Raw genomic sequence first — 26,137 nt, 5'->3', positions numbered from 1 at the left:
GCATGCATAGGGATACTGTTGCAGTAAGATCATCCTGACTGAAAATATACTTACAGCAGCATTTGTTCAGTTAACGAATAGTTGCTAATTTGGTTTTTAATTTTTTATGGCTAATATTATGTTCAGAGATCCTCATAAATGTGCATGGAGTTAATATCATTCTTCCAAACAGCTGGTAGGCTAGATGGGTACATATGGCTGTTTCAACAAATCATGCAATAAAGCAGTCAGCTAAAGAAAACTGAGCATGTGAAGTCAGAAAAAAAATTAAGTGCTTTTTCAGTAGTTCATCAGAATTATTAAAACTATCATTAAATGGTAAATACAAACTGTATAGTTATGCAATATGGAAATTTATGCCACTCAAGAGTATAACTCCTATTGATATTTCATGTAATAGCCTTAACATCTTAAAGTCATTGCATACTTCAGAAGCTGTAGTAATTTATTTAAATTCTGTATGTTGCTTTAAGGGTTTTTTAGTATTCATTTCTTAATACGTATTTGTAGACTAAAACCCTATTTCTAATTATCCATTACCCATGTGCAAAATTTACAGCAAAATAGTTCAAGGAAAGAGGAGCTGCAGTTTCAAGTTTATTGCTCTGTGTGCTACAGTGATCTTAAAACCACAAATTTTGGGATTGTATAGCATTAGCCTCTGTTGCCATGAGTTGGTGCTTTCTCACCTCCAGACAGACTTCTCAGGCTCGTGTCCCCTGGGTCTGTAGCAGGAGCCGTTCAGAGCCCTCCTCCCTGTGAGCACAGGAGGGTTTGTAGGTGTCAGGCAATGCCAACCCATCTTCCCTGAGCAGAGCAAAGCTCTCAGCTGGTGCATCCCAACCAATGGGCTGGACAAGCAGGACCTTAACAGTGTAAAATGGTTTCCAGGTTTGGTTTGTGACTCAGAGATGCCACCCAAAGATGAAGAGGGTGGTTTTTCCACTGAAGGTCCTTTTCCACATTTTTATTTGAAATCCAGGCCTGAAAGAAGTGCCAGCCTTTCCCCAAGGATAAATGCCACTGTCCTGTCAGGCAGAGATGTAATTCAGTTGGGTTATCTGCTGGGCTTTTTTGAGATTACCTTTGATTTTAAAGAATTCAGAATCGTGGAAACAGCCAAGACACAAATCAAGGATAATCTACTTAAACATGTTGAATTTTTAAAATTAAATTAGTTATATTTACCAGTTGTTTAAAGCAGGTTGGAATTTCAGAGACAAGACATCTTTCAGACCTCTGACTGAATATGGATTATCTTTCATTTGCAACAGAGAACAACCAGATGCACAAAAAAGCCTGTGACAGACTATCCCTGCTGGATTTGCTAATTAATATTGACCTTTCCAAATGAATGATGCTTTTTGTCTGGCTGAAAAAGACAACTTGTTTTTCTTCTGTGTGAGCTTTACATCTAAAATACGCTTTTTATTTCTGCATCTGGTCTCATGTCAGGTCTCATGTCATCTGAGAGAGAGACAGTCATTACTCTCCCTTTGAGCATAGAGAGGCCCCTGTCAAAATGATGTCCACTTCAGGCAAAATCTGCAAGTTTTCATGTGACAGGAGTGAAACTTATCGGAGCTTCTGAAATGATTTGACCCCGTGCTTGATGAAGGCTTGTTCTCTATCCTAATTCTGGATTTATTTTTAGGCATGCACTACAAAGGCATTTATGCATTGCTGATTTTATATCCCCAATTAAAAAATGTGCCATATCCTGATAATATTGTAATTATGACTGTCACTAAAGGTCTGTTACTACAATTTCATGCATGCTAAACTAGACCCTGGAATGGATCCTTCCTTGTACAGGAATCCCACTGAAATTTGGTAACAGATTGCCTTTAGCATGGGCTCCAAAGCTTCCATTCTGCTCAGTTTGGATGAATGTATCAAGACATTTAAATAAAGACATTTAAAACACGGTAATGAAAATTCAAAAATGTTTCTACAGAAATGCAATTATGTCTATATATTGTTTCCTCCAGTTGTGCAAGAGATGTTAAAATTAAATCTGAGGAAGAAAAAACCTGATTTATGTACTTCTAGCTATCAAATACTAGGAGGAAAGAGAAAAGCCTGAAGCAATGGTAAATGATTTATGATTGAAGAGGTGTTTCATTAACCCCATCTCCCCCAGCCACACAGAGATAAAGCAAATAATTGCTGGAAGATTGATTTAGTTATTCAGTCTATTAAAATTCCTGTCTTGTTTGCCTAATTTTTTTAATAGCAGCAAATACTGCTCTTTAATGTCTCATGAAACCAGCTTTCAAGATCATATTTCACTGGGGGAAAAAAACCTCCACTTATCACTAATCTTATATATCAAGATCTGAAAGACTTACACATCAGTTTGTGTGTAGAGCAGCAGTAGTTTTATGTCCCATTAACTCCTTGGGATTGCTCACAACACGTGGCATTAGGCATGCACATAAGTCTTTGTGAGACCCAGTTCAAAGAGGCTTGATCTTCTAGATTGGCTTTGTGTTTTTTCAATTCCTTTTCACTCTTTAGCACCATTTCTCTTTATTAACAAACTTAGTGGCAAAGTTGTATCAATCTGAGCAACTCTGTAGTGAAGCTCCCACCCACTGATCTTTAGCTATTGATCTGGCTTTGCCTTTCAGCACTAATGCACCCTCCCTTGTGGTTTGTGACAAGCTGCAGCAACTCAGTGCAGATGGTAAAACAGATTCTTAAATATTGATTTGAGGCTCCACTTTTAAAAGCCATGCTCTCCAGAGGTATTGATGAGAAGCCTGGTTTTAATACTGGGTCATTGGATAAAGGAATGCTGCATGGGAGGTGAAATTTCAGACTTGTGGTGTGGAGGTAGGGTCAGAAATTTGCTTTGAGGAAAAGGAGGAAAATGAGATGTGTAAGTGACCAGGGCACAAAGAGGTGCCCTCTGAATTGCATAAAAGTGAGTAGAAAATTGAAATATAAAACAATACTTCTTTTTAGTTTAAAGCAGGATAAACAGCTACAGGCTATGGTAATGGAAAATGTTAAACAAATGTGTCTTACAAAAAATAATTGTGTTTTAGATTGCTTATGAATGCAGATTCAAAAACTCCCTCTCATGTATAACCATATCAATCAGTGTAGACCAAGAAGGCAAGGTTGTCAACATTAGCAGAATATTCTGTTATTGAAAAAGAATTTCCAAGGGAGATGAATGTATGAGTAGATTGGCTTAATGCAAAACAATAAAACATTCAGAGATAGTGAAAGATAGAGTAAATAATACTGGTAAATCAAATTATTATCATGAATAATGAAGCTAAAATGTATAAAGAGACCATGAATTTCAATGGGAGCTTGCAGTTGGGCTTCATTCACTTAAAATGAACTCAGGTACTCTTTTGCATTAAATTTTAAAATAGATTTAAGCAGTTCATAAAAATGACCAGAGGTCCTTTTAGCTCAGTTCTGGCTCTGATATTGGCCAAGCAACATCAACAGAAAATGTAAGAACAGACCAAGTATAATCTTTATCCTCTGCAACTTGCAGCTGGAAACTTGAGGTTCAGGGACCTTAGTGGAAACGAAGTTACTGCATTCAGCAATACTGAAATGGATGTTTGGGGTTTTTCCTTTCCTTGAAGTTGTGCAATTACTCTTGAACCTGTGTGTACTTTTTACCATTCACAATATCTCTCAGAAAAGTCTTTAGTAGCTTAATTAGGTGTAGAATGAAAAACCATCTTCTCTCTGCTTACCCTGTCCTGGTTTCTCATGGTGACCCTGACTTGTGGATTGGAAGAGACAGAGTACAAAGTGAACTGTCATTCCCTGTTCATCCTTTCCATGCCACTCTTAATTACCACCCCTCAGTCTTTCCTAGGCTGAGAGACCCCAGTCTGTTTAGCCATTCCTTGCGTGGAAGTCATTTGGTACTTCTGGTCATTTTTATTGCCCTTTTTTATGTCTTGAGATCTGTATCATATCAGAGATAAGCCCAGAACTATGCTTAGCTCAAGATATGGCATTTGTTGAATTAAACAGCACCAAAAAAAATGCTTTCTGTGTTGAACATTAGTAACAAGTGTCATGTACTTAAAAAAAGAAAGAATATTTGTATTTTCATAGAAGCTCAAATGAAATTTAGTTCAGGTTTTTTATGAAATATGTGATAGAGCAAATCACAGCTGACCTGGGAATAATGCTAATTTGACATTTAAAATAATAAAGTATGGTTAAATAATTTGTCATTTTGGTTAAATTTTTTTTATTTATCATCCATTAGGAAAACATATTGGTTCTTGCTTCTTTTCTTCCTGTAGCTAGTCTGTCATGACCAGTGAAATCCCATACATTTCAAAGTACTGTTTTCCAATACATTCTAATCAGGGATTGCAGCCATTTTCATTTGGGATCTGGAATTAAATAGGGATTTAGTTCAAATGATAAATTATTTGGCCTGGGACTGAGCCCATTTTGTGTGTTTATGAAATTAAAGCCCAGTGAGGGATTACCTGATCCATCACTGGTATTTCCAGGTGCAGCTGAAATTCACCTGTTATTTGTGTACCAGTATAACCCAGGGGTTTATCTGTAGTAATTCTTAATTTAGTCTAGCTGCAGAATGTTTACTTGCTTATATAATAAAAATGAAAAAAATGTTTTTCCTGTCATGTTCCACCAAGTAACAACAAGTACTGTAAGATCAGAAATTTCCAGAACAGGATAGAAACTATAAACAGCATCCTGTTAAAAAAAAAAAAAAAAGCCTTAATAAGTTATTATTTGTTTGTAAGTAGAAGGAAAGCAGTGGGATTTTTTTCTCCTAGAGAGAATGAGCCTTTTAAAGCTGTTTATACTTTTATCCTATGACTGATGGAATTTCTTACAAAATTGGTGGAGCAGATTTCTGTTCATTTTCAAGTTTTCCTTCTTGTGATGATTTCAGGAGGAATACAGAATTTTCTATACTATATCAGATTGTGACACTGCACCCACCATATAAGACAATTTTAGCATTATTTTTAATATTTCTTAAAGTTCACATATGCCAGAATTTACACCCTGCAACGATTAAAGCTCTGCCCAGCTGCTTGTTTAGAATCGAACTTGAAAATTACTTTGGGTTAGATTTTGGTTTTCTTTATTGGATGTATCTTCCCAATAAATAGAAGATTCAGGTGTGTGGAATTGTTAGCGTTCAGGAACACATAATCACGAGAATGATTATATGCAGTTGCTTTTATTGAAGAGCTCTGGGTGTCAGAGGTACAACCCCAAATCTGACTCCAACATGGGTTCAGGATGATCATGTTTTTATATTATATCATTATATAACTTTCATGTTAATTATTAAACTTATATTGTTCTACTGTATACATAGATTTCAGCCAAACATGGGCTCCTCGTGGTCCCCCTCAAACTTCTAACATAGTTTCTCATGATTCTTCTTACGATTAAACAATAATTATGTTTAATTACTAAACAATCATCATATTTAACAATTATATAATTTATCATATACTGCTTGGGCAGGTGCAATTTCACATGATCTGGCAAACACAAAGCCTAACATTTTCAGAGTCTATTTTTAACATTTTTCCAGGGCCCCACTAAGTAGCTTCTTTCTAATTCCCGAATTTTATGATTTTAAAACCTTTTACTATCAGAATCAGGCCCATATTAATGGGAAGTTGAGGTGGCAGCGCCTGTGACCCCCAGAGTGCAGATGAGAGCCACAAGGTGTTAGTGTACCACACTTCTTTTGGTTACTGCCTGAGGCTCCTGCTTTCTTTTTTCTTCCTGGCCAGTGTCTGGGAGGGAAGCTGGGAAATGGACTTTTCCAGCTACTCTTGCTGTTCCTGGGCCATCTTATTTATTTAACTTTAGATATCTCCATATTAGAGATGCCTTTCCTATCCACTGGAAAAGGAAAGTCTCCATTCTGCATTAGATCAGAGAAATTCACAAGGAAACAAGAATATTTTTCATGAGAGATAAGAGTTTGTTTTTCAGCAGATGGTATTTCCTTTTAAGAAAGAAGCAGCATATTTTTATGCTACAGATTTTCTTCAGGATTCACGAAAACAGCACTCTGGGAAGTATCCTTCCATGAACCCATCCTTCTCTGCAAAATCTGGACTTCTCTAAGAAGCTACTGTGGTTTTTAACTTGTGAGCTGTGCAGAAAGGAATTGAGCATTTTTATTTCCCTGAGCAGCCTTCCCAGTTTATCCATGTGACTGCTGGTGGCATAAGGGGCAGGAACAGTGTCTTCCTGGCAGGCTCCTCTTGAAACACTGGCTGTACTCAGAGATATTTTCTGCTTTCCTCTGTAGTTCCATGATATTTCTCTGTGCCAGAGTCCTGTCACATTTAAGCCTGAGCAAGTGTCACGTGAGAACTCGGCACTCACGTCATTTGTGATTCCTGTGTTCATTAGGTAGTTAGACAGATAACTTTGTGTCTTTCATGTAATTAGCACTGTGACCATTATCAAGAACAAGAGCAGTGAAAGTTAAATACCCCTTTTTTATGGCAGATGTTTGTTATTACTAAATTAATGATGAAATGAATTAAAGAATATGATAGACTCTGTAATCAAATGTCAGTAAAGTTCGGATCTAACAAAAGTTAGATACAGAGAAGTAAGCTAGCTTTGAAATATCATGTTTCAGGTGCTGATTGCTGCCTCCAAAAGATAAGTCTGAACAGTAATAAACAGAAAATGTGTTTTGGAAGCCATGGGCTAGACTTGTGGCTTTTTCCATCAGCTTGGAGAGGTCAGGGCTGAATTTGAATTGCTTGCCTGAACTGAAGTCTGAGTCACAAGGCTATCACTTCACTGCTGCTCTGTCTCCAATTACTCCACTTGTATTGGGCAAACTGAAGGAAGGTCGTGCTTTTCTGCAGTATGTGCATAACCTTATGTTGATGCTAAACCAGAAATAGCCCAGCCCCAAGAACACTCTCTCACCTTCATTTCCTGAGGCTGATGCCTTGTTCTGGTTGCTCAGGCAGATGCTGGTGGTTGCTGAGTTTTCTCTTCTTTTCACTGGGAGCTGCTCCTCAATTTCCTGTAGCAATTTTCCTGTGTTGGTTATGCTGACTAGAGGAACTATCTCCAAAGAATTGCTGCTACTAAAATTTCTGCTGCTGTCTTTCTTTCTGTAGTGATATGAGACTTTCATGCCTCTGTTAGTTCCATAGTTAATTAATCTAAGTCTTTCTAATACTTTATACAGTAAGCATAGAAAAGCAATAAATGGGGCAGATAACAAATGAAATTGTTTAATCTCATTAATTAACAAAATTCAAAACATTCAGGTACAAATATCTCTCCTGTTCTAATCACTGGGAGTTGAATGAGCCCCATAGAGCCATGAAAATATATCTAAGCTATAAATGAAGGTGTAGTTCAGTTAGAGTGGGTTTTGGTTTTTTCTTTCCTGGTTTTAATAGCAGCTTCCCATCATAATTAGGAGGATGAAATTCCTGCCAGCCAAGTCTGTAGTTTGGAGAGATTAAAGGGAAGAGGTATGAGAAATGATAATTGCTTTGTGCTCATCAGACTTCTCTTGAAAATCTGACAGGATAATTACAAAATACCTGCTTTGCAGAATGTCTAGGCAAAATTTTAAAGAGCTATTTAAAGTTGTTCATTTACAGTCTATCTGAAAAGTTTTTTACTCTTTTTGAACTAGTTCATTGCCATTCAGATGTGTGGTGCATGTTTAAATATAGACCTTATTCTCATGTGCCCGCCTGGCTGCATTCCACTGCCCACCCCCAAAGAAAATTGCCCATAATTTTTTGCATTACCCCACATACTTCACCCACGTACTCACCCTTAACTTTCAGCAGAACATTATTTCACCTAATGGAAACTAACCTTGTTGCTTCCAACAGTCTGAATCATCATAGTCGTGGATAAAATAATTGAGAGAGAAATGTTCCAGTGGACTGTACAAAAAACTTCATTTTGAATGACAGTAAAGAGTTTTTCTGCTTTCAGCATGCTTTCCTGTTTCATCACATGGCTTTTCTTCACCTGCTTTTGAAACTTAAAAATGAAGTTCACTAAATTGCCAATTTTCAAAGAATATTCTAGGCATAGGTCCCAAAAACCTGTGATTTTGTGAGAGTTAAAAGACCCTGAAAGCCCAACTTTCTACTGAAGTTCACCACAGAGGTCAGTTGGATCACAGGGCCACAGATACCTGCAGAAAGACAATTGCTCTAGGACCCCTGAGGTAGGGGTAGAGTCATCCACTGTCATTATTATGCACAGCTGAACAGGGATGACCAATCTCACAGCTACAGGATCTGAATTTTTATGTCTGAACATCGTGTAAGCAATATTTCGTAACTGCTGCCTTGTCAGATCTCACTGAACTGCTGACCAGCACATTCAGGGAGTTCAGTGCTTTCCAGAATTGTCAGCAATTGCACACCAACTATGGTAAACCCCTGTCTATTTTATGCTCACCTCTCAGGAGGAGATGATTGCAATTTGCAGTTGATTTTTAAAATTCTTGTCCTTAGTCTTGGATGCCTTCATTCATGACCAGTGCAGTGAGGGCAGCTGGTTCTGGCAAGTAGGGCAGGCTTTGAGCAACCACCCCTCCCAGGGATGCCAGGACAAGTGACACCCCATGTACACACCCCTCATGTGACAGGGACACCTGGATTTTGGTTATGTTGGGAAATGGGGTATGCAGACCCCAGAAAGAACGAAGGCATGAAATGCCTTGCTATAGGTATCTGTAATCAACTAATCAGTGTATTTGCATAATCTCCCAAAGTCATGCTTTGAGTCCATTGCTGTAACATTGATTATTGTAATGTTTAAAGCTTACAGTTTGCATTTTTATATGAAGTTAAAAGAATAAATTAAATGCTGGATATACAATTAATTCTATATTATGTTCCTTGGTAGATTGAATTACATGTTTCACGAGAAATGCACACTTCAGATTTTAAAACAGAGCATTTTTTCTACAATTCTGATTTCTGTCTCTTCCTTCTTTTTCTTTGAACAGTTTATGAAGAACCAGAAGACCCCAGTAACAGATCATTTTTTTCAGAAATTATCTCTTCAGTGTCAGATGTCAAATTCAGTCACAGTGGTAGATACATGCTTACAAGAGATTACCTCACTGTCAAGGTTTGGGATCTGAACATGGAAACAAAGCCTGTAGAAACGTACCAGGTAGGAATCTCTTACTCTTAAAATGCAACATTATAAAAGGATCTCAGTGTTCAAAAAGTGAATGTTTCTGTAAACTTCTCATAACCTTACCTAAGAAGCAGCAAGCTAAGAGAATTAGTCAAGGTGGTTAAAACCCTCACAGTGGCATCCTTATAGCAGGAAAAGGGCAATTGCAGCATTAGTAAGGAAGTGTAAAGCCTGGGGAGTCAAGGTAGCACTCCCTGTGGATTGGGCTCTTGAAAGAAATGATTATTCTAACAAGAGAAATCATCTCTTCACTTTGGCACCTGCTTTCAAATGATGTATTTCACTACTAACATTTAAAAGGAACCGAGGAAGAGATTTTGTGTGTTGCTTAGCACTCTGCTCCTGGTGGGACTACTGAAAGTTTACACCTTTGGCATTTCAGAATTACGTTCTACAACTTCATCTGTGTGTTTCTCCCCTGTGCCCAGCACTAGAAGTGCTCCCTGTTAAACCCTGGCATCACCACTGACACAGCAGCTCACAAATGCCAGACAGACACATCTGCTTGCCTGAATTCATTGAGATACTATCCAGACAAAATGCCAGTGGCTCCAGCCAGAGCTAAGTTTGTACTCTGACATCTGTTATGTTTGGCAATAGAGGGCTGAGCTTACATTTTTTTACTCTGGCTTGAAGAAGGAAAATATGTCTGTGACACAGAAACTGCTTGTTATGAAAATGCAGTAAGAAAAAAACCTGTTAAGTTACCTAAAAAAGTGTATGCAAAGTAGGAAAAATGCCATTCATCCAGCTTGTGCTGCTTACTGAGGGACAATCCTGTGACAGTGCTGAATAGGTCTCTTGTTTTCTGTGTCTAAATAATAGCAGGTGGCATACAGTAATTCACAGTAATTATAATTAAGATTGGTTTTAAAAAACTATGATGAGAATTTGGTAGCATTTCTTGTCAAAACAAGCAAAATTTTCCAGTATTTTTTAGCTAGCATTTAGTAGACAGAGTGGGCCCCAGTATTTTTCAATGCATCCATAACATTTTGGTGGATAATGTTCACTGTTCACTGCTCACTGTTCACTGTTCACTGCTCAATGTGTTAATATTGGAAAGTCTGAGCCTGTTTACCTTTAAGTCTACACAACCAGGTTTTCTCTTAAAATGGCTTTAAATGCTGAATGTGTTAGAAATGTTGATATGCTGTGAAAGTGGAGTGGGAGGGTAAGGGTGTGACTATGTTTTATAGAATAGAATAGAATAGAATCCCAGTTTTGGGGAGCTTAGGTAATATATTACTTTATACCTATGCTAATTTAGTAGGCAGCCCTGTCCCTGGGGAGGAATAGCTGGTCAAGCCAACCAGTTTGTCTTGGTTTTGACACCTGCTTTTATTTCCTCATGCAGGCAGCTGTGAAACAAGCTGGTCACTTTTAAATCAGTCTGGCACCCAACAGGAGGGCCAATTAAAAAGTTTTATTTCTTCATGCTGAGATGGGGAAAAATGAGTACTGATAATAGCAGTCAGAAGTTTATAGAAAAAAAAAAAAACCAAGACCCACAACAATAAAAGCCCTGATATAATATTAAAAAACACAGAAAAATATAACAGTCTTCTTAAATATTTGATTGCCTTTCACTTTCAAATATTTATCCTTGTAAAGAATATACAGATGTGTTGCTGGGCATTGCACTAGACTGAAGGAGAATCTGGAACTGGGGGCCTTGGAAGCCAATAGCACAGGATTCCATAGGATTCATGTGATCCAAATCTTCTGAGAACCTTTCATGTTTTTAAGCTGCAGAGAGTAGAGAATTCTTCCCTAAGAAAAAGTGGTTTAAATTACTCTCTTAAATAATTTGTCTTAGAGATATCTCTCTCTTTCACAAACCTAAATCTCATATACAAACTTGGAAATTTCTCAAAAGGTTTTTTTGGGGTAGATCACTGTAAGGCAGCAAATAAACCTAGCGTTTTCAGTTATGTATCCACATAATTACGATGACAATACCTCATAAAAAGATTAAAAGGTGTTCATTAAAAGATTGATTTTCTCATTTCATCCACTGCATGGTAGGATATTGCCTAGCTGCAATAGTGAGGGTCACAACAGGAGATTTCACACAGAGTTGTAATAAAGAGCAGAGTCCATAACTGTACTGCTTCATTATTAGCTTCCAGTTTTAATATTAAAAACCTGACACACAAGAATTAATTCCTCATGCAAGTTCTTTTTCATATCAGTGCTGTGCTCAAACAATGCTATTGCATAGAGCAGCTGCTGCAGCCCTGCTGAACACATTATCTGCTGACAACAAGATTTTCTCCTGTTAGTTTCACACAAAAGCAAAAAGGGCAGGGTATGGTCAGTGGACAGCACTAAGAGAGCAGTGCAGGGGAAAGGCCAGAGCTTGAGTGTTGTTGCAAGGCAGCCCTGCCTGACCGGTTACTCTCCTGATGCTGCCAGGTGAATTACCCCAGCAGAAACCTTGGGAGCAGCAAGGTGAGCACATTCATAGCTGGAAATAGCTTGATCCACTTTAGGCAGGGTCTGTAGCACAGGGATTTGGACCAGTGTGTCACCTGCCAGTGGAATTCCTGGTTGTGTGTATTCAGTCCCAATACAACAGGTCCCTGTGTAGCTGTGTTGCTCTGTGAGTCCAGAGCACAGAATTGCTGGATAATTCCATGAGGGTCAGATGTTGCAGTGAAGAAAAGGTCCTTAGTAATTAGTGAGGAATGAGTTTGGTTTGCTTTCAAGTATTATTGATATGTGGTAAGAACAAGGTGTAACAGACAAGACAAATCTGATCTTCCCCTCAGTTGGTAGAAGCAGATGAATATACAAACAGTGAAAATTAAGTGTTCCTTACAATTAGTTTTTCACGGTCTCTCTGAGGGTCTGAATGTGCTCAAATGTGGAACTCAAAAGTCCACACAAAGAACAAGGTGGTTGTCCAGGGCAGTAGGGTGAGTCTGACAGTCTTGACAAGGTAAGACATCTGAGAGAGGCATTGCAAAATCCTTTTTGACAAAGCTGATAGAAAGGCACTGCTCCAAGCTGTGGACTTGGACACACTTTGCAAAGGGTGTGTACATGACAGTGGTCATGACAGATGGCTGCTGGAAATGGTAACAAGAGAAAAACCTAGAAATGACAGTCAGGGAGGAAATTGTGATCGGCTTCCTTCTGCCTTACCCAACCTTTCTATTTCTTCCAAATATTGGGAGCTCACAAGCATGACAAAGGAAAGAATTCCAATTCTGTAACAAATTACACTGCTAACACAAAAAGGTTGTAAGTAAAGAGAAAGGGAAAGGATTTAATTAGAGAGTGTAGGAGACTGCATCAATAGTAGGTGTTCTGACCTATTGCTCACTGTGAATGGTGCATTTAATTGTGGAATGTTCTATCTGCCATTTGCCAACTAATTCCTGTATAAGACATTATCTGTTAATGAGCAGTTCAGTGTTCATTTATTAATGAAAATTGATCTATAACTAAAATTTATAATCCTTAGTAATCTTACATTACAAACATTCTTTGGATACTGTACAATTTGACTATCAAAAATGGGTAAGTTTAAAGAAAATCTAAGTGAAAGTTCATTGTCCCTCATCTGGTCTTGGCAGAAGCTATTTTACTAGAAGAAATGTTTGTGCCCTCAGGCCAGAGGAGGATGCTGGGCATCCATGAGCAGGAACTGGACTTGCAAGAACCAGTAACTTCAGAATGACAGAGCTAAATTACCCCTGGGCCATTGGATCGGTGTGTTTCTCCAGGAGGTCACCTACACATCTTTGTTTTACACTTTCTACAACAGCTGAAGAAAATATCAGGAGTGGAAGTGCATTAGTAAATTGATCTAGGCAGGGATTTTGTACCTTATTATTTCCTTATGAAATAAACTAAATAATCCAAAAGAAAAACAAATCAAATTAAGCAAAGGACTGAAACAGTTTGCATGAGATCTCTATGATAATCCTTATTCAGAGATGTGTGGCCTAGAGGAGAGAGATCTGCCGGCTACTCTCACTTTTATAGTTAGTAAGTGAAAATTTGCAATGTCGCTTTTAAGTCTCAGCCAAATAGGAGAAATCCTTGGGCTAAATTAGTGTTCTTATTTGCAACCTGTGCAACTGCAACCTTGTGCTGTATTTGACTTCTAAAATACCTTACAAAAATAAATGTCATACCATAAAGGTTCTTTTAATAGAGCCAAGTTATTTCTGCCATAAGTGAGAACCCACTTATCTTGGAATATGGCATTTTTGTTACTATTTAAATTAGATTTCTTGCACATTAATTAGCCCATGTAGGGTATCAGCTGGTGAAATGTCTCTGGGAATTAGGCTAGCACTGAGAAAATCACCCAAGCAGGAAACAAATATGTTGAAGAGGGGTGGTCTGCAGCCTGCTGAGGGAAGCCTGTTTTGTGCCTTCCTACAACAGTAATTCTGTAGCACCTGGTTAACTGGGCTGTGGAAAAGTACAGTTAGCTTCTCTGGAGCTTAAATGCAGCATCTTCTGCACAGCTACCAATCTATGCAGCATATTTTGAAAGAGAACATGGGCGATTATGCAAAAAGTGAAAGGCGGGTTGTGGAGTTTTATATTTTCTTTGATTTCAAGAATAACAGTTATTTTCTTTAAAACAGGTCCATGATTACCTTAGAAGCAAGTTGTGTTCCCTCTATGAAAACGACTGCATCTTTGACAAGTTTGAATGTGCATGGAATGGATCAGACAGGTAATCAATCCATCCTTCTCTCCATCACTGTCCTCATTTGGCAGAACACCTCCCATATGATGGGGAGCAAACCAAAAGCAGTTACAGGTGATTATTTTCCAAATCAATGTGCAAAATCACATTCCAGTGTTTGGGAAGATAGAAGATTTGGATGTTTGTGCAGTTGTGTCTCTGCCTTAGAAATGATGTGTGCCTTAATAACATTGGCTCGGGCCTTAAGGGAAAAAAACCCTTCAAATTATGTCCATCTTCATCCAAATCATAAATAGGCTGCAAAAGCTAAAAAGACTGATGCCAACTCACAAAATCTCACCAACACACTAAGGAAACTTACATGATCCTGTATTTGCACGTGAGCTACCTCAGAAATTCAGTTCCCTTACTGGAAATGGGTGTGAGGAAGGACCATCACAGGCACCCACTGATTCTCTACAAACTGCTGCCCAATGACACTTCTGATATCTCCCTCCATCAGAGCAGTCCCTTTCCCTATGTACTGATGGAGAGGTTCTCTTTATCTTGGACATTGTATCTTGTTGAACATTTTAATGAGAAATGCTAGAGCAAGTCAGAGAGTTTGAGCAAGGATGGAGTGGGTTAATGCCCTAATGCTGGAAAATGGTGGCAGTGCTTTGTGGAGTAGGAATGAGGTACAGGAATAGCTGAGCAGCCAAGAGGACTGGGTTAATAAAAATGGATAAAATCCAAGAGTATAATGCAAGGTGAGGATTTTAGTTAAAAAAAGAGCACAATCTTCATCTTAGCAGTTGGAAATAACTCCCAGGGACATTCATATGCTAGGTGACTTTGGAAGGGATTAGCAGTCTGCAAAATGCATGTGAAAGAGAGCACAGGAGCCAATATTGAGTGACACACAGTGACTCCTGGTTCAGCAGAGTTAGGAGCCAAGAGGCAGAAGTTTGGCACTGAGCCTAGAACTGCTCCTTCAGCTCAGCCTCTCATTTTGGAAAACAGTCTGTCTCATTGTATTGAAGCAGGCCTACCCACCCTGGAGTGGGCAAGGGCTGTGAAACAGGCAGTCTGAGACATCTGTGAAAGACAAATATGAATGGGCAAGACTGGGCTATCCAGCAGAGAAAGGAGTCGTGGTGACATTGTGTTGGGCTCTTATTCAAAGACCTTTGAACTGCATTTACACATTTCCTGTCCCTCATCTCCAAGGTGGATGAACTAATCGAGCAGATGGACAGCTGCTCTAAAGAAGAGAGGCCAGGACTTTGGTTTTCATCAGCTTAGCAAAAGAGAAGCCAAGATTTTACTTGCTTGTAGTAAGTATACCAAGGAGATATACATAGGGAGGAAGAGAATCTAGCTAAGATAAATGTGAGTGATAATGGCACAACAGCAGGCAGGTGTTGAGAGTCAACAGGTAGTTATAACCTGGAAATTAGAGGTAGTTCATACCTGTCCAAACAGTGACAAGCTGCCTTCCCATCCTCAGTGGTGCAGATACAAGAAACCCAACTGTTCTGGTGGTGGTGCTCAGGAAATTTGTGAAAGCAGTTATATGTAACTTTGGTCAAAATTACAGGTCTGAATTTGAAAGTGCAGAACAAAGTCTCATCTAGTCTTGTGCTCCACAAATGCAGATCAGTGTTATGCTGTACACTGGTAAGGGGCACCTTCTCTTTGGACTACTTTCCTTTGCTCAGTTCCTCTGCCTGCCCAATGGAAAGATTCTGTCTTTGCTAAAAAATGAAACTTTACCCTTGTATCATTCATAATGCAAATGAAAATACATATATATTCCATTATCTCTAATGCCTGCGTGCCAGAGTGATTTGTTTTTTGACAAAAATTGACTCAGCACTGAGCGTCCCTTGTGATACCAACTGCTGGCCATTTAAAATTACATAGATAGACCACACTGAGCAAAATACTTCTCAGATTGCTGTCACTGAAGCTTGGGGACCAGCTGTTGTGGCTTTGGTATGGTCAAAGACTGGGAATGACTCACAGAAAGTTTAGTGGAAGATCCAGGTTTTGGGGCTTTTCTCTGAAACTCCCAAACCAATGCATGAATGGTTGTTTTAGCAGAGGATTTTCTCAGTGTGGTCATGGCTTGAGTTTGGCCTACTAGAAATACAAAATTTAATGCATTTATTGGAAAAAAGACAGTGCTGATTCCTGCCTAAGTCTGGCACAGAACAGCAGTGCATTCAAATAATGTAGACATTGGGAAACTTTGAAAAAGATCTAGGACTTTTCAGGTATTTACAAACCGTTTTGCTTATCCTTGATGGCAATTCCTAGTGCATTTTACAGGTTGGGCAGCCAGTTACTCCCAGGCCTAGAGTCTCTCTCCTCTGGGCAGATGAAGTGCTGCTGTCCTCATTAGTGTGGTAAGACCACTCTCTGGATAGCTGCCTGCTAGTAATGGAATTCTTGTTCAATATCAGGGTTTAAAGTGAGTGTAATATTTTCATTCCTACTTGACAGATCAGAAAGATCAATGCAGGGAGTAATTATTAAGTGGGAACATTAGATTGTGAGGGCTTCATTTATTGTACTGCCCAGACACTGAGGCGTCATTAGTCATGCACAATTACCAAACCCGTCACCAAGCACAATGTGCTGCTCTTGATTGTAAGAAACTCTCAAGTAAAGGCACTGGAAACATTTGCCAAAAGAAAAGGGCTCTCTTTAATTTAGTTATTTCCTTTTAGGAGTCAGATGTATGAGAATTGATGCTCATTTTTTGATTCACTCCTCTGAGCTCCTTGCTTTATGAATATGATAAGTATTTCTATATGTTACCAGGACATTTTTTTATTGGAGGATCATAGTGTAAATAATACTTAGGTACTGGTACCTCTTAAAAAACAGTTCATTTGAACAGTAAGGTCACTTAATTTGAGTCTCTTCCTATGCAGTTTTTAAAAAAGGACTATTACTAAAGGTAAAAATTCCATATTGATAATTGCACTCCATAGAGACGCTGCAGTACTTAGATTATTAATCCATCTACACAACAGTGATGACTGTAGTTCTAAATGTATTGGTTTTATCTTTTGGAGACTTCAAAGCTATAGTGACAATTTATACTGACTGGATTGTTCAATTAAAAATGAAAGTGTGTTTATTATTTAGGTGAAAATACTTTGTATTAAGTTTTGTCATTACTAAGAAGTTAATCTCTGCTGTGATAGAACCTGATGGTGAGGCTGTTCACAAAAATAATCAACATACATGAGCTCTGATTAGAACGTGATTGATGCTCAGTTACTCCAATGAGCAGGAACTAATACAATCAGACAGAGCTGATCTCATCTGCTGAAGGACACATTAATCACTGTGTACTTTGGCAACAGTGGTCAGGGGAGGGAGCCAAGCAGGGGTCTCACACTAATTCATCCAGATGAGCATGTATTATCTGTAGTTGAGTATATTACACAAAAATCATGCTATCTTTATTGTGTATACATCATTACATGACTATGTAGAATACGTGAGTTCTACTTATACGGCAATTTAATTTACCTCTTCCATTCACATCCAAAGTCAAGTCTTTCAATAATGACCTGGAGGACACAGTTTTCTTCCCACTATCAACAGCTTTCAGTTTTACCTTAAAAAATAAACACTTTTGTAGCTTTTTGTGTGGTAAAGAAGCCAGAAAAAAAAACCCAAATAAAACCCAATTCGTTGTAATAGCAAGTGAATATCTTAGTTAACTACTTTTTTTTTTGAAGATTTCAAATGAATGGGTGTATAGGACCCCTGCCAGGGAGACTTCTAACCACCATCATGATAAGTGAGATGCTGCAAGCAGATGAGTGAAATCACATACAACTGTTCAGTCAGTCCTTTCCTACTGAACTGTCATTCATCCCCCTGAATATCCATCAGCCTTCACTCTAATCAGGAGTTGGCAGATCCCATTGGATGAGATGTTAAGAGCCTATTCCTGTCTGGCAGCACACTCCATGCTGGAGAGCTAGAAGACATCATTTTGTTCTCGAAGCTTGGCATGTCAAATAAGAGCTTGGAAGTACTTGGGGATCCCTTGTTCATATTCCCAGTCTTACGCCAGCCAGCTGTACCAGGGTGCCACAACCCTGAATCCAAGTCAAGTGTCTCAAGTTTTTCTAGCAGGTTTAAATAAATTCCCTCTTTTTGATGGGGAGTTAGTGACTTTACAGCACAGCACACAGGAAAATTTCCCAGTATTTCAGGAATTCATTGCTTGCAACAATGCTTCCTCTTTTCCTTTTGCTATAATAAATCCTCCATCTTATTCCTATTAAAAATAGGAATTAAAATTAAAAATCTTATTCCTATTAAAAATGTTCTGTAAGAGTTTTTCTGGAATCAACTCTTCCTTCATTGGGTCAGCTTGTCATGAAACCAGATCTGGTAGACTTTACACGTTAATCCTAAGAGCCTGCAGATGTTCTGTTTTGCACTCATACACGTGGCAGTGAAATACTGAAAATTTAGGGGCTCAAAATACAATTGGGGGACAATTTCAGGTCAAAGAAAAGGTCTCTTTTCATGCTGGGTGCCTGAGGACCATCTTTGCTGATATTTGCAATTGTGGGGCAGGCTCTGGTGGGAGCTGCTCTCTGAGTCTCCTCCCCTCTCAGCTGCAAAGTCCAAGCTCTGCCTCTTGCCCCAAGGAATGATGTTCTGCTGCCACACCTGCACTGAGGGGCAGGGCAGCTGGGCTGGTTTTGTTTTCCTATCACCCTTAAGCAGGGCATGTGCAGGTCCTTGAAGCCCTGCTGAGCCCTGCTCTGTCCTGTCACACCATCCCATGGCCTCCATGGTCTCGTGAGCAACAGTGAATGAGGGGAGCTATGCAACGAGCTGAATTTCTCCAGACAGTAGGAATCTGCAGGTGAATAAAAACTTCTCTGCATCTGGGAAGACTAGTTTGGGCCAGAGGAAGCCCAAAAATTTTCAAAGAGCTAAATAAACAAAAAACCCTAAACAAGAAAAGCAACACAAAGCAATGTGGAGCAAGTAACGGTTTGATTTTTAAGCAAGCCTTAATTCCAGCAGATACCCCAAATCTTCAGGGTAATCCCTGGCATCCAGGAATACAGCTGAATGGAGCCATTTTGATGAAGGCTGTTGAGTGCAAGGATGGTTGCAACGTGGATAACATTTAAGAGGTTGGCTTGAAGTATGGGAATAACAAATCTGAGAAATACTGAGATATGCCAGTTCTTAGTGACTGACATGTTTGATATAATCTCATTGCCTAAAAAGTATTATGGAATATTTCATTGCAGGTTAGTAAAATGGTGAAAATCCTATTCAAATGCCTTTGAAGCTGATGAAGTAGAGAATTTGTTGACCACCCAAGAGGAGCAGAACTTTTTAACAGGGAAAATCCCATACTGAATTATTTCATTTAACAAGTCACTAACAAAACCAAAATATTGAGACTCAGATGCTTAAAAGTATTAAAATAATTAAAGATGCTGAAGCCATCAGTAGTTGAGAGGCTGCTTCTGTAGACCCTAAAACTCTGGCCCTAAATTAAACTCCAGTGGTACAATGTTGGTGTTATATTTAATAAAATCATTATCCATAGATAAACATCTGCTCCTTTTGGGTATTACTGTTACAATGCAAACAGGAAGAACTCTATTCTCTCAAATCCTTTATTTCAGACAATTTTACAGATTGAAATTTTATTTTTAGAAAAAACAACCCTACCTGAATTATTGCTGGGTACCAGATCAATGCAGCATAGAGTGAAGAAACTTGAACTGAGTGGGAGGTGTAGAGTTAATGTTCTGCTAATTTGGGAACTACCTCTCCTGCCCAAATTAGCTTTGGTTCTTGGGGATTTGCTGTTTCCCGAGCTTTCAGCCCAAAGAAAGCAGGGATGCAAGCCAAAACACCTGGAGAGCCAAGCAAGTTGTCTGCAAGACTGGAGGGTAGGGGATGAGCAGAAAGGGTGAGCAAGGAGACTTGCAGAAGTAAAACAAAGACTTGAAAGGGGTGGGGAAAGGAAGAGAGAAGCAGATAAGGCAGGTTTTTATTTTAAAGCTGTAGAGCAGGATTGATGGAAATGAAAAAAGAGGGGAGAATGAGGAGAGGGGGAAAGGGAAACCTATCTGGAAAATGTGGTAAAGGCAAATCAGAATTGGAGGGAAGAAAAAGAAAAGAAGAACAGAACCGTGTCTAGGGAGGGAGTGAAAAGTCAATAAAAGTAAGGATTGCTCTTGCACTGGAGTTTTCCCTTTCACCTTTTACCTTCTGTAAAAATATATTTGTTATTTCTGGTAAAGAAAAAGGAGGGGTAAGACTGGGCTGCAGTGACCCCACATGAGGGCTGAAGTTTGGCAGTGAGGTGCCTCAGATCACATCACTGATAAGCAACTGTGCCCAGTGTCAGTGCAGGCAGGAGGAATCAGTAGCATTTTGTGGTGTCACTCCAAGCACACATACCTGAAGAATTGCCAGGACCTCGCTTGGAGCAGATCATGCAGAGGGAGCAGAGAATCCTCGAGGTGCTGTGCAGAGCAGCCCTGTGCTGAGAGGGGAACATGGGGCAGCCCAGGAGGGTTAACTGGGGCTGTGTGAATGCATTCCTGGCCCTGCAGGTGTGGGTGTTTCTCCTTCCAGAGCACTGGCTGGGCTGCAGAGGGGGAAATGCAGGTAGTGGTAGTCATGGTGCACCCATTGGGGTCTTTCCCTGCTTTTTTATTTGGTTGGTTTGAGGGGTTTGTTTGGGAGGAGATGAGGTGTGGTGTTGTTTTATTTGGGTGTTTTTTTGTAATCATGCTGCCTGTAGCTGTGTGTTTTGAGCTGGTGCAGTCAGGCTGCAGCTCAGCTCCAGCTGTCAGTGCTCCTCAGGGTGCACTGGGGTGTGCTCTGATTCCAAAATACCTCTGCAGGTCAGAGATGATGGTACCTCTGACCTTGTGCAGCACAGCTTCTTAACCTGCCTTCTAATGAGAATTAAAGGTGGAAAATTAGACAGAGCTTTTCTGGGCTGCTGCCTTACACACCTATGAAGTAGCATGGCTGTTTTGAATGAGGGGCTTTGGCTTCTTGGACCAGCCTCTCCTGCAAGGGTTTTGTGCATAACACTGCTGTGCAGAGCAGTGTCTGGGAATACTACATTGAGCTACAATTTATATTCCATTATTTAAAAAAAAATCTGTTTATCACATAGACTCCATTATTGTACATTGTATTTTCCTGAACAGGGAAAAAATGGCAGGCTTACATCTAGTTTTCACTGTCTTTTATTACTTTAAGCAGCAGGTAAGGTTATAATCCATCTGTGTTTGTGACCTTGAACAAGAATGGACACTTTCTCATTTACATAATGCTGTTTTTTACTGAGCCATTAAACTGTAGAAAACAGGGCCAGCATGAAAAGTAGTCATCTACATATGTTAAAAAATAACTGCAGTAAATCCAACTGAAGAAAGCAGACTTTTAAAAATATGCAAGAGTTCAAGAAATTAAAAAGCAAATGGACTGTAAAGGCAGTTTTACTGCAAGCAAAACCTTCTAAAATAAGACCCTTAACAAACACCTCTCTCTGCATTTGGTGCACTGGTACTCTGCCAGCACGAAAGCTGCTTCCCTGACAGTTCCCACTGCCACCAGGAGGGATGCTCCTCTTTCCCCTGGGAGCCACAGCTCTGCAGCCCGGGGCACAGGGGTGCCCCAGCCTCATGAACCCGTTTCACAATTTTGCCTGGGGGAAAATATACAGATGGACTGCACCACAAATTGTGTTTGCTAGTGCTGAGCTATGAAATAACCTCGACTTTTTCATGTTGCGAATAACCATTACAGCAGGAGCTGTAATGACAAGACATGGTGATTTGGAAGGAATGAAACATTTGATTTACTGCTGTTGATTCAATTTCTGAAATGGGCACTAATCTTGATCAATAGGCTTTCTGCAGCTTCTGGGATACATTTTATCAAGCTGTCACACTGACTCCTGTTTTTTAGCTTGTGAGGTTGTTAACTTGTGCCTTGCTAGGCAGGACTGCACCCAGCCTTTAGTGGGTGCAGAAGGAATGGGAAACATCTCTGCAGGCAACCAGGGCAGGTGCTGCTGCTGGAGAACAGCAAGGAGCTCCCTGCCCAGGCTCATGGGGCTAGATGTGGACAAGTGCCCCTGTGCATCCCCCAGCAGTCCCTCTCCATGGGATGAAGGCTGCAGGTGAGCTCCTGCCCAGGGCAGTGTGTGCTGGGTCTCTGTGCTGCACTCTCTGCTTTGCAGCAGTTCCCTTTGGCACTCCAGGGGCTGCACAGAGCTCGGTGTGGGATCAGCTGCCATCAGGCTGCAGCATGGCACCAGCAGCCCTGGAAGCAGGGGGAAGCTGGGTGATCCCAGCGTGCAAACCCAGCACAGCCACTCCAGGTACCCTTTAGCAGCTCTGGAGCCTGCTCTGCTCCCATCCCCAGCTGTGGTCACAGCTCACATTTGTGCTTTTCCAGTGTATCATTCGTTTGTATTACAGTCACTCCTAATGGCCCCAAATGAGATCAAGGCAGCTCTGGCTGGAGGCTGTGCACACACTGTAAGGCACTCCTGAATACAGGAGCACCTAATCCTGCCAGCTGGGGAGTGTCTGTGTGCTCGAGACTGGGGCTCTCCTGTGCCTGTGAGCTCTCCAGTGTTCTCCCATATGCTCCACGTTTCCCTGGCCAGTCTGCTGCTCAACACAGATATCCCCCCCAACACCAAAGTGTGAAAGCAGCTGTCATTTATTTGAGATGGAGGTTTGTTTATTAATGCCATGCACGTCAAATATGTTCTTTTGGGCTCTATTAGAAAGGCAAATAGTTACTGATTGCCTGAGTCTTAAAACTGTGTGGCTTTTTCCATGGAGACTTGACCATTTGGGATGGTACCCTCTTACAGAATGGAAATTCAGAACAAAACCACCCTGTTTGGGGCTGAGATAGGAGAGTAGAGAACAGCCCTGGTTTCACATATGGAAAAAGTTCACAGGGGATGAGCTTTCAAACAAGGCTCTGAAACCCATGATTATGCTAATCCAATAACCTGGGGGCCATGGATGAAATCCTGAATTCATTAAAGTTAGTGACAAAATATCCTCCCCTAGGGACTAGAGGAATGAAGCAACTGGCAATCTATTATTTCAAACTGCAAGCTGACTAATGAGGTAATTTTTATACAGATCGAGGTATGGTTTTTGTCCCTTTCTCCCAGACCCAGAAATATATCCTGACTTGATGTTTCATTCAAACTTCATATAAGAGATGCCAGAATCCTGACAGCAGTGTATTTATTTCTAAGAAGCATTGTAGATAAAAATTTTCATGATGTTTGGCTTGCAAGATCTGTGGCATCAGCAAGAAAAAGAGTTTCATCTGTAAAGAATTTACATGTGCAAATTCAGTGTGTTTTTTTCAGAACCTTTCAAAACACCCTTCTTTAAAATACATAATTATGTACTAAACCTTACTCTTGTATCAAAAGATTTTGAACTATGTGGGAAATTTTACAACTCTTTCTGGAATCATGGTTAAACTCAGCCACCATTAAAGATAAGGTTCTAGAGAAAGGGAAAAATCCTGAAATGTATGATCCTTAAGCACTCATAAAAAGCTGGAGGGTAATTAAAAATAACTTATTGAAACATGTTGCTTTTATTATCTTCTGATGCGATTCTGATGATGTCAGGGAGCAGACATTACTTGATGAACTGTAATTTTCATTGAATAATGTGGGAGGGGAAGGCATTGATAGAAGAAAACTCTTCATTCTGGGGAGCACTGGGAAAACCCCTTTTTTTTCCTTACTCTTTCCCATCTGAAACCAGAAGACAGCTGACCCTAAGGTCAAAGTTGGCTGTCCTGATCCAGGCATGTTGGTAGGCTTTGCACAGGCTGCAGTTTAAGTGCCTTTGTTGTGTCTCTCTGTCTGTCTCTCTGCAGTGTGATAATGACAGGTGCATACAACAACTTCTTCCGAATGTTTGACCGCAACACCAAGCGGGACGTGACCCTGGAGGCCTCCCGGGAGAGCAGCAAACCACGAGCCATCCTCAAGCCCCGCAGAGTCTGCGTGGGAGGCAAGAGGAGGAAAGATGACATCAGTGTTGACAGTTTGGACTTTACTAAGAAGATCTTGCACACAGCATGGCACCCAACCGAGAACATCATTGCTATAGCAGCGACAAACAATCTGTACATATTTCAGGATAAAGTGAACTCAGAAATGCACTAGATTTATCAATATCCCTCTATATTTACAAACCAGCCTCTTGAGAGTTGTAGAAGGATGTGATCTTCACAAAAATTTTGGCTTCTGTGGTGGGATTTGTAGGTTGCATCCTTTCATCCCTCAGCCTGTATCATTATTGGTGGCAAGCCAATTCTTTTCCATCACTGCAACTGTATGAGTAAAAGGCACGAGTGCAAATCCAGTACTGTGGTCTGTATCGGTTCCTTTAAACAAACAGGGATATTTATTCAGTTTAGGAGTGTTCCTGAGGAGGGCTGAGGCTCCTCAGCCCCCGTCCATCCTTTTGAGGGTCTCAGTGGTTTGTGGTGCTCTGGTGCCCTTCCTGCTTTTGCAGTGCACAGCATTTACCACATTGTTGGAGCTTTTTGCCTCAGTCTCTTGTTTGTTTTTTTTTTTTTTTCCAGTGCTGTTCTCCTGTCTTTCAGTTAGGCTGAGCGTGTTTGAAGCAATGAATAGCCACATCCCTTTAGAGCATGTGGCACATTGGAGGGACCTCATGAGAGCTAGAGCTGGAAGCAGAATCCCTGCTGGTGAAAAGCTGCCCCATCTCACCCATCCCAATCCCTTCTTTACAATACCCTCTTATTTATTTAATTATTTTTTTATTTAACACATTACTTTGTGCTTCACCTTCCCAAGTGACTAAGTGACAGACTGGTACAGTTACTCAGCCAGCTTATTTTAAGAAGTTTATTCTCCATGGTTCTCTTGCTCTATTTAAAACAATAAGTAGTATCTTCATTGTGTGAGGACTATTACAAAACTTGGCATTGCAACTTTGGAGGGACTGGCTGGTTAGACACAGCCTGGCAAATCACACACAAACCCATGCTACCATTTGGGGTTGGAGTTCTGGAAACGTTGGCTAGAAGTGCTCTCCTTGAAAGCAGCAACCAACTTGAGTGGGAACAAAGCTACATCCCTGCTAGATGCTTGATAAAGTCCCTTGTTTGTTGTTTGCAGGATGGTTGTGTTAATCCTGGCCTTTGGGGAATACAGGCAATGCCTGGTGTCTGTAACTGTGAAAGGAATGGTACTGTGAGAAGCAGCACCACTCAGTGAATTTTAACGCTTTGAAATGAGGCCACTTCTGGGAGACAAAGTTCGTCCTGGAGAAACACGAAAATTTGAAAAATCCAAACGTAACAAAACCTTCCTCCACAGAAATGCTGTTAGATCTCTGTTCTGTAATGATGAGTGAGATAAATGGAAAAGGGAAGTACACACAAAGTAGGGCATGCAGAATGGTATCCGAATGGGCAGGAAGTCCTCTTAATCCAGGAAAAGAAAGTTCTGCTGCACCCTCAATAGCTCTGGCAGAAAATTCAATATCCCAAAGGATTCCTACTCTAACCATGAATAAAAGAGCACAACTCACATGACCTGTTAACCTGCCCATATTAAAACTCCTCAGAAAAAAAAGTCTTTAAGCCATTATGCACTGATTTCTTGGTAAGTGGAGAATGTACTGATGAAGGGATCTGCATGCTTTTGTATTTTGGTTTGTGGGAAGGGCGGGTGAAAATCTGCATACAAAAAATGAAAAAACAAAGTCTAGAGCTTTTATATGACATCTCAACAACACACCTGAAATCTGTCTGTTTGAAGTTTTCTAGATCAATGCTGTATATTTTGTGTGTAGAAGCACAAACACATGTGCACCAGTTTCCAGCCACACGAACACATACAGTATGAAATGTGTAGGGTGATTTTAAAGGGAACAAAGAATGTTTGTTTATAAAATACTGTGTGCTGTAGCAGGCATGGACAGTATATGTACATATTTATTCTAACGGAATTTAACAAAATTGCTTTTTCCTTTTCTTTTTCCTTGTAAAAAGGTTTAAGAGTGTGGTAAATTGTATAGAGAACTTGTTTATGCCAAACTACTGCTTCAAGGGTGTCATACAATTTCTTTGACTTTTGGACCCCTCCATTAATCTTTGCAGCTCAAAAAGAAAAAAAAATTGCTATCAGCTCATATTGGCATTTACAGCTAGAGATAA

The 26,137-nt window shown here is 40.0% G+C and overlaps 1 protein-coding gene across 7 annotated transcripts in view; it reads left to right on the top strand.

The window, feature by feature from the left end:
- PPP2R2C (protein phosphatase 2 regulatory subunit Bgamma) overlaps positions 1 to 24,312 on the top strand; it is a 131,461-nt gene extending 107,149 nt beyond the window's left edge. For all 7 annotated transcript variants that reach the window (XM_054292782.1, XM_054292805.1, XM_054292796.1 and 4 more), the window contains 3 exons: positions 9,011 to 9,180; positions 13,818 to 13,909; positions 23,822 to 24,312. In XM_054292782.1, coding sequence (XP_054148757.1) covers positions 9,011 to 9,180; positions 13,818 to 13,909; positions 23,822 to 24,113 — 554 coding nt within the window. In that variant the 3' untranslated portion in view covers positions 24,114 to 24,312. The remainder of the gene's footprint in view (positions 1 to 9,010; positions 9,181 to 13,817; positions 13,910 to 23,821) is intronic.
- The last annotated feature ends 1,825 nt before the right edge of the window (positions 24,313 to 26,137 follow it).

Source organism: Melozone crissalis, unplaced genomic scaffold (assembly GCF_028551555.1).
Source record: "Melozone crissalis strain CALT ecotype California unplaced genomic scaffold, PUWL_Pcris_2 ptg000006l_1, whole genome shotgun sequence".
Classification (NCBI taxonomy): Eukaryota; Metazoa; Chordata; class Aves; order Passeriformes; family Passerellidae; genus Melozone; species Melozone crissalis.
Note: the sequence above shows the minus strand (reverse complement) of the source record. Positions and strands in the feature narration are given on the sequence as shown.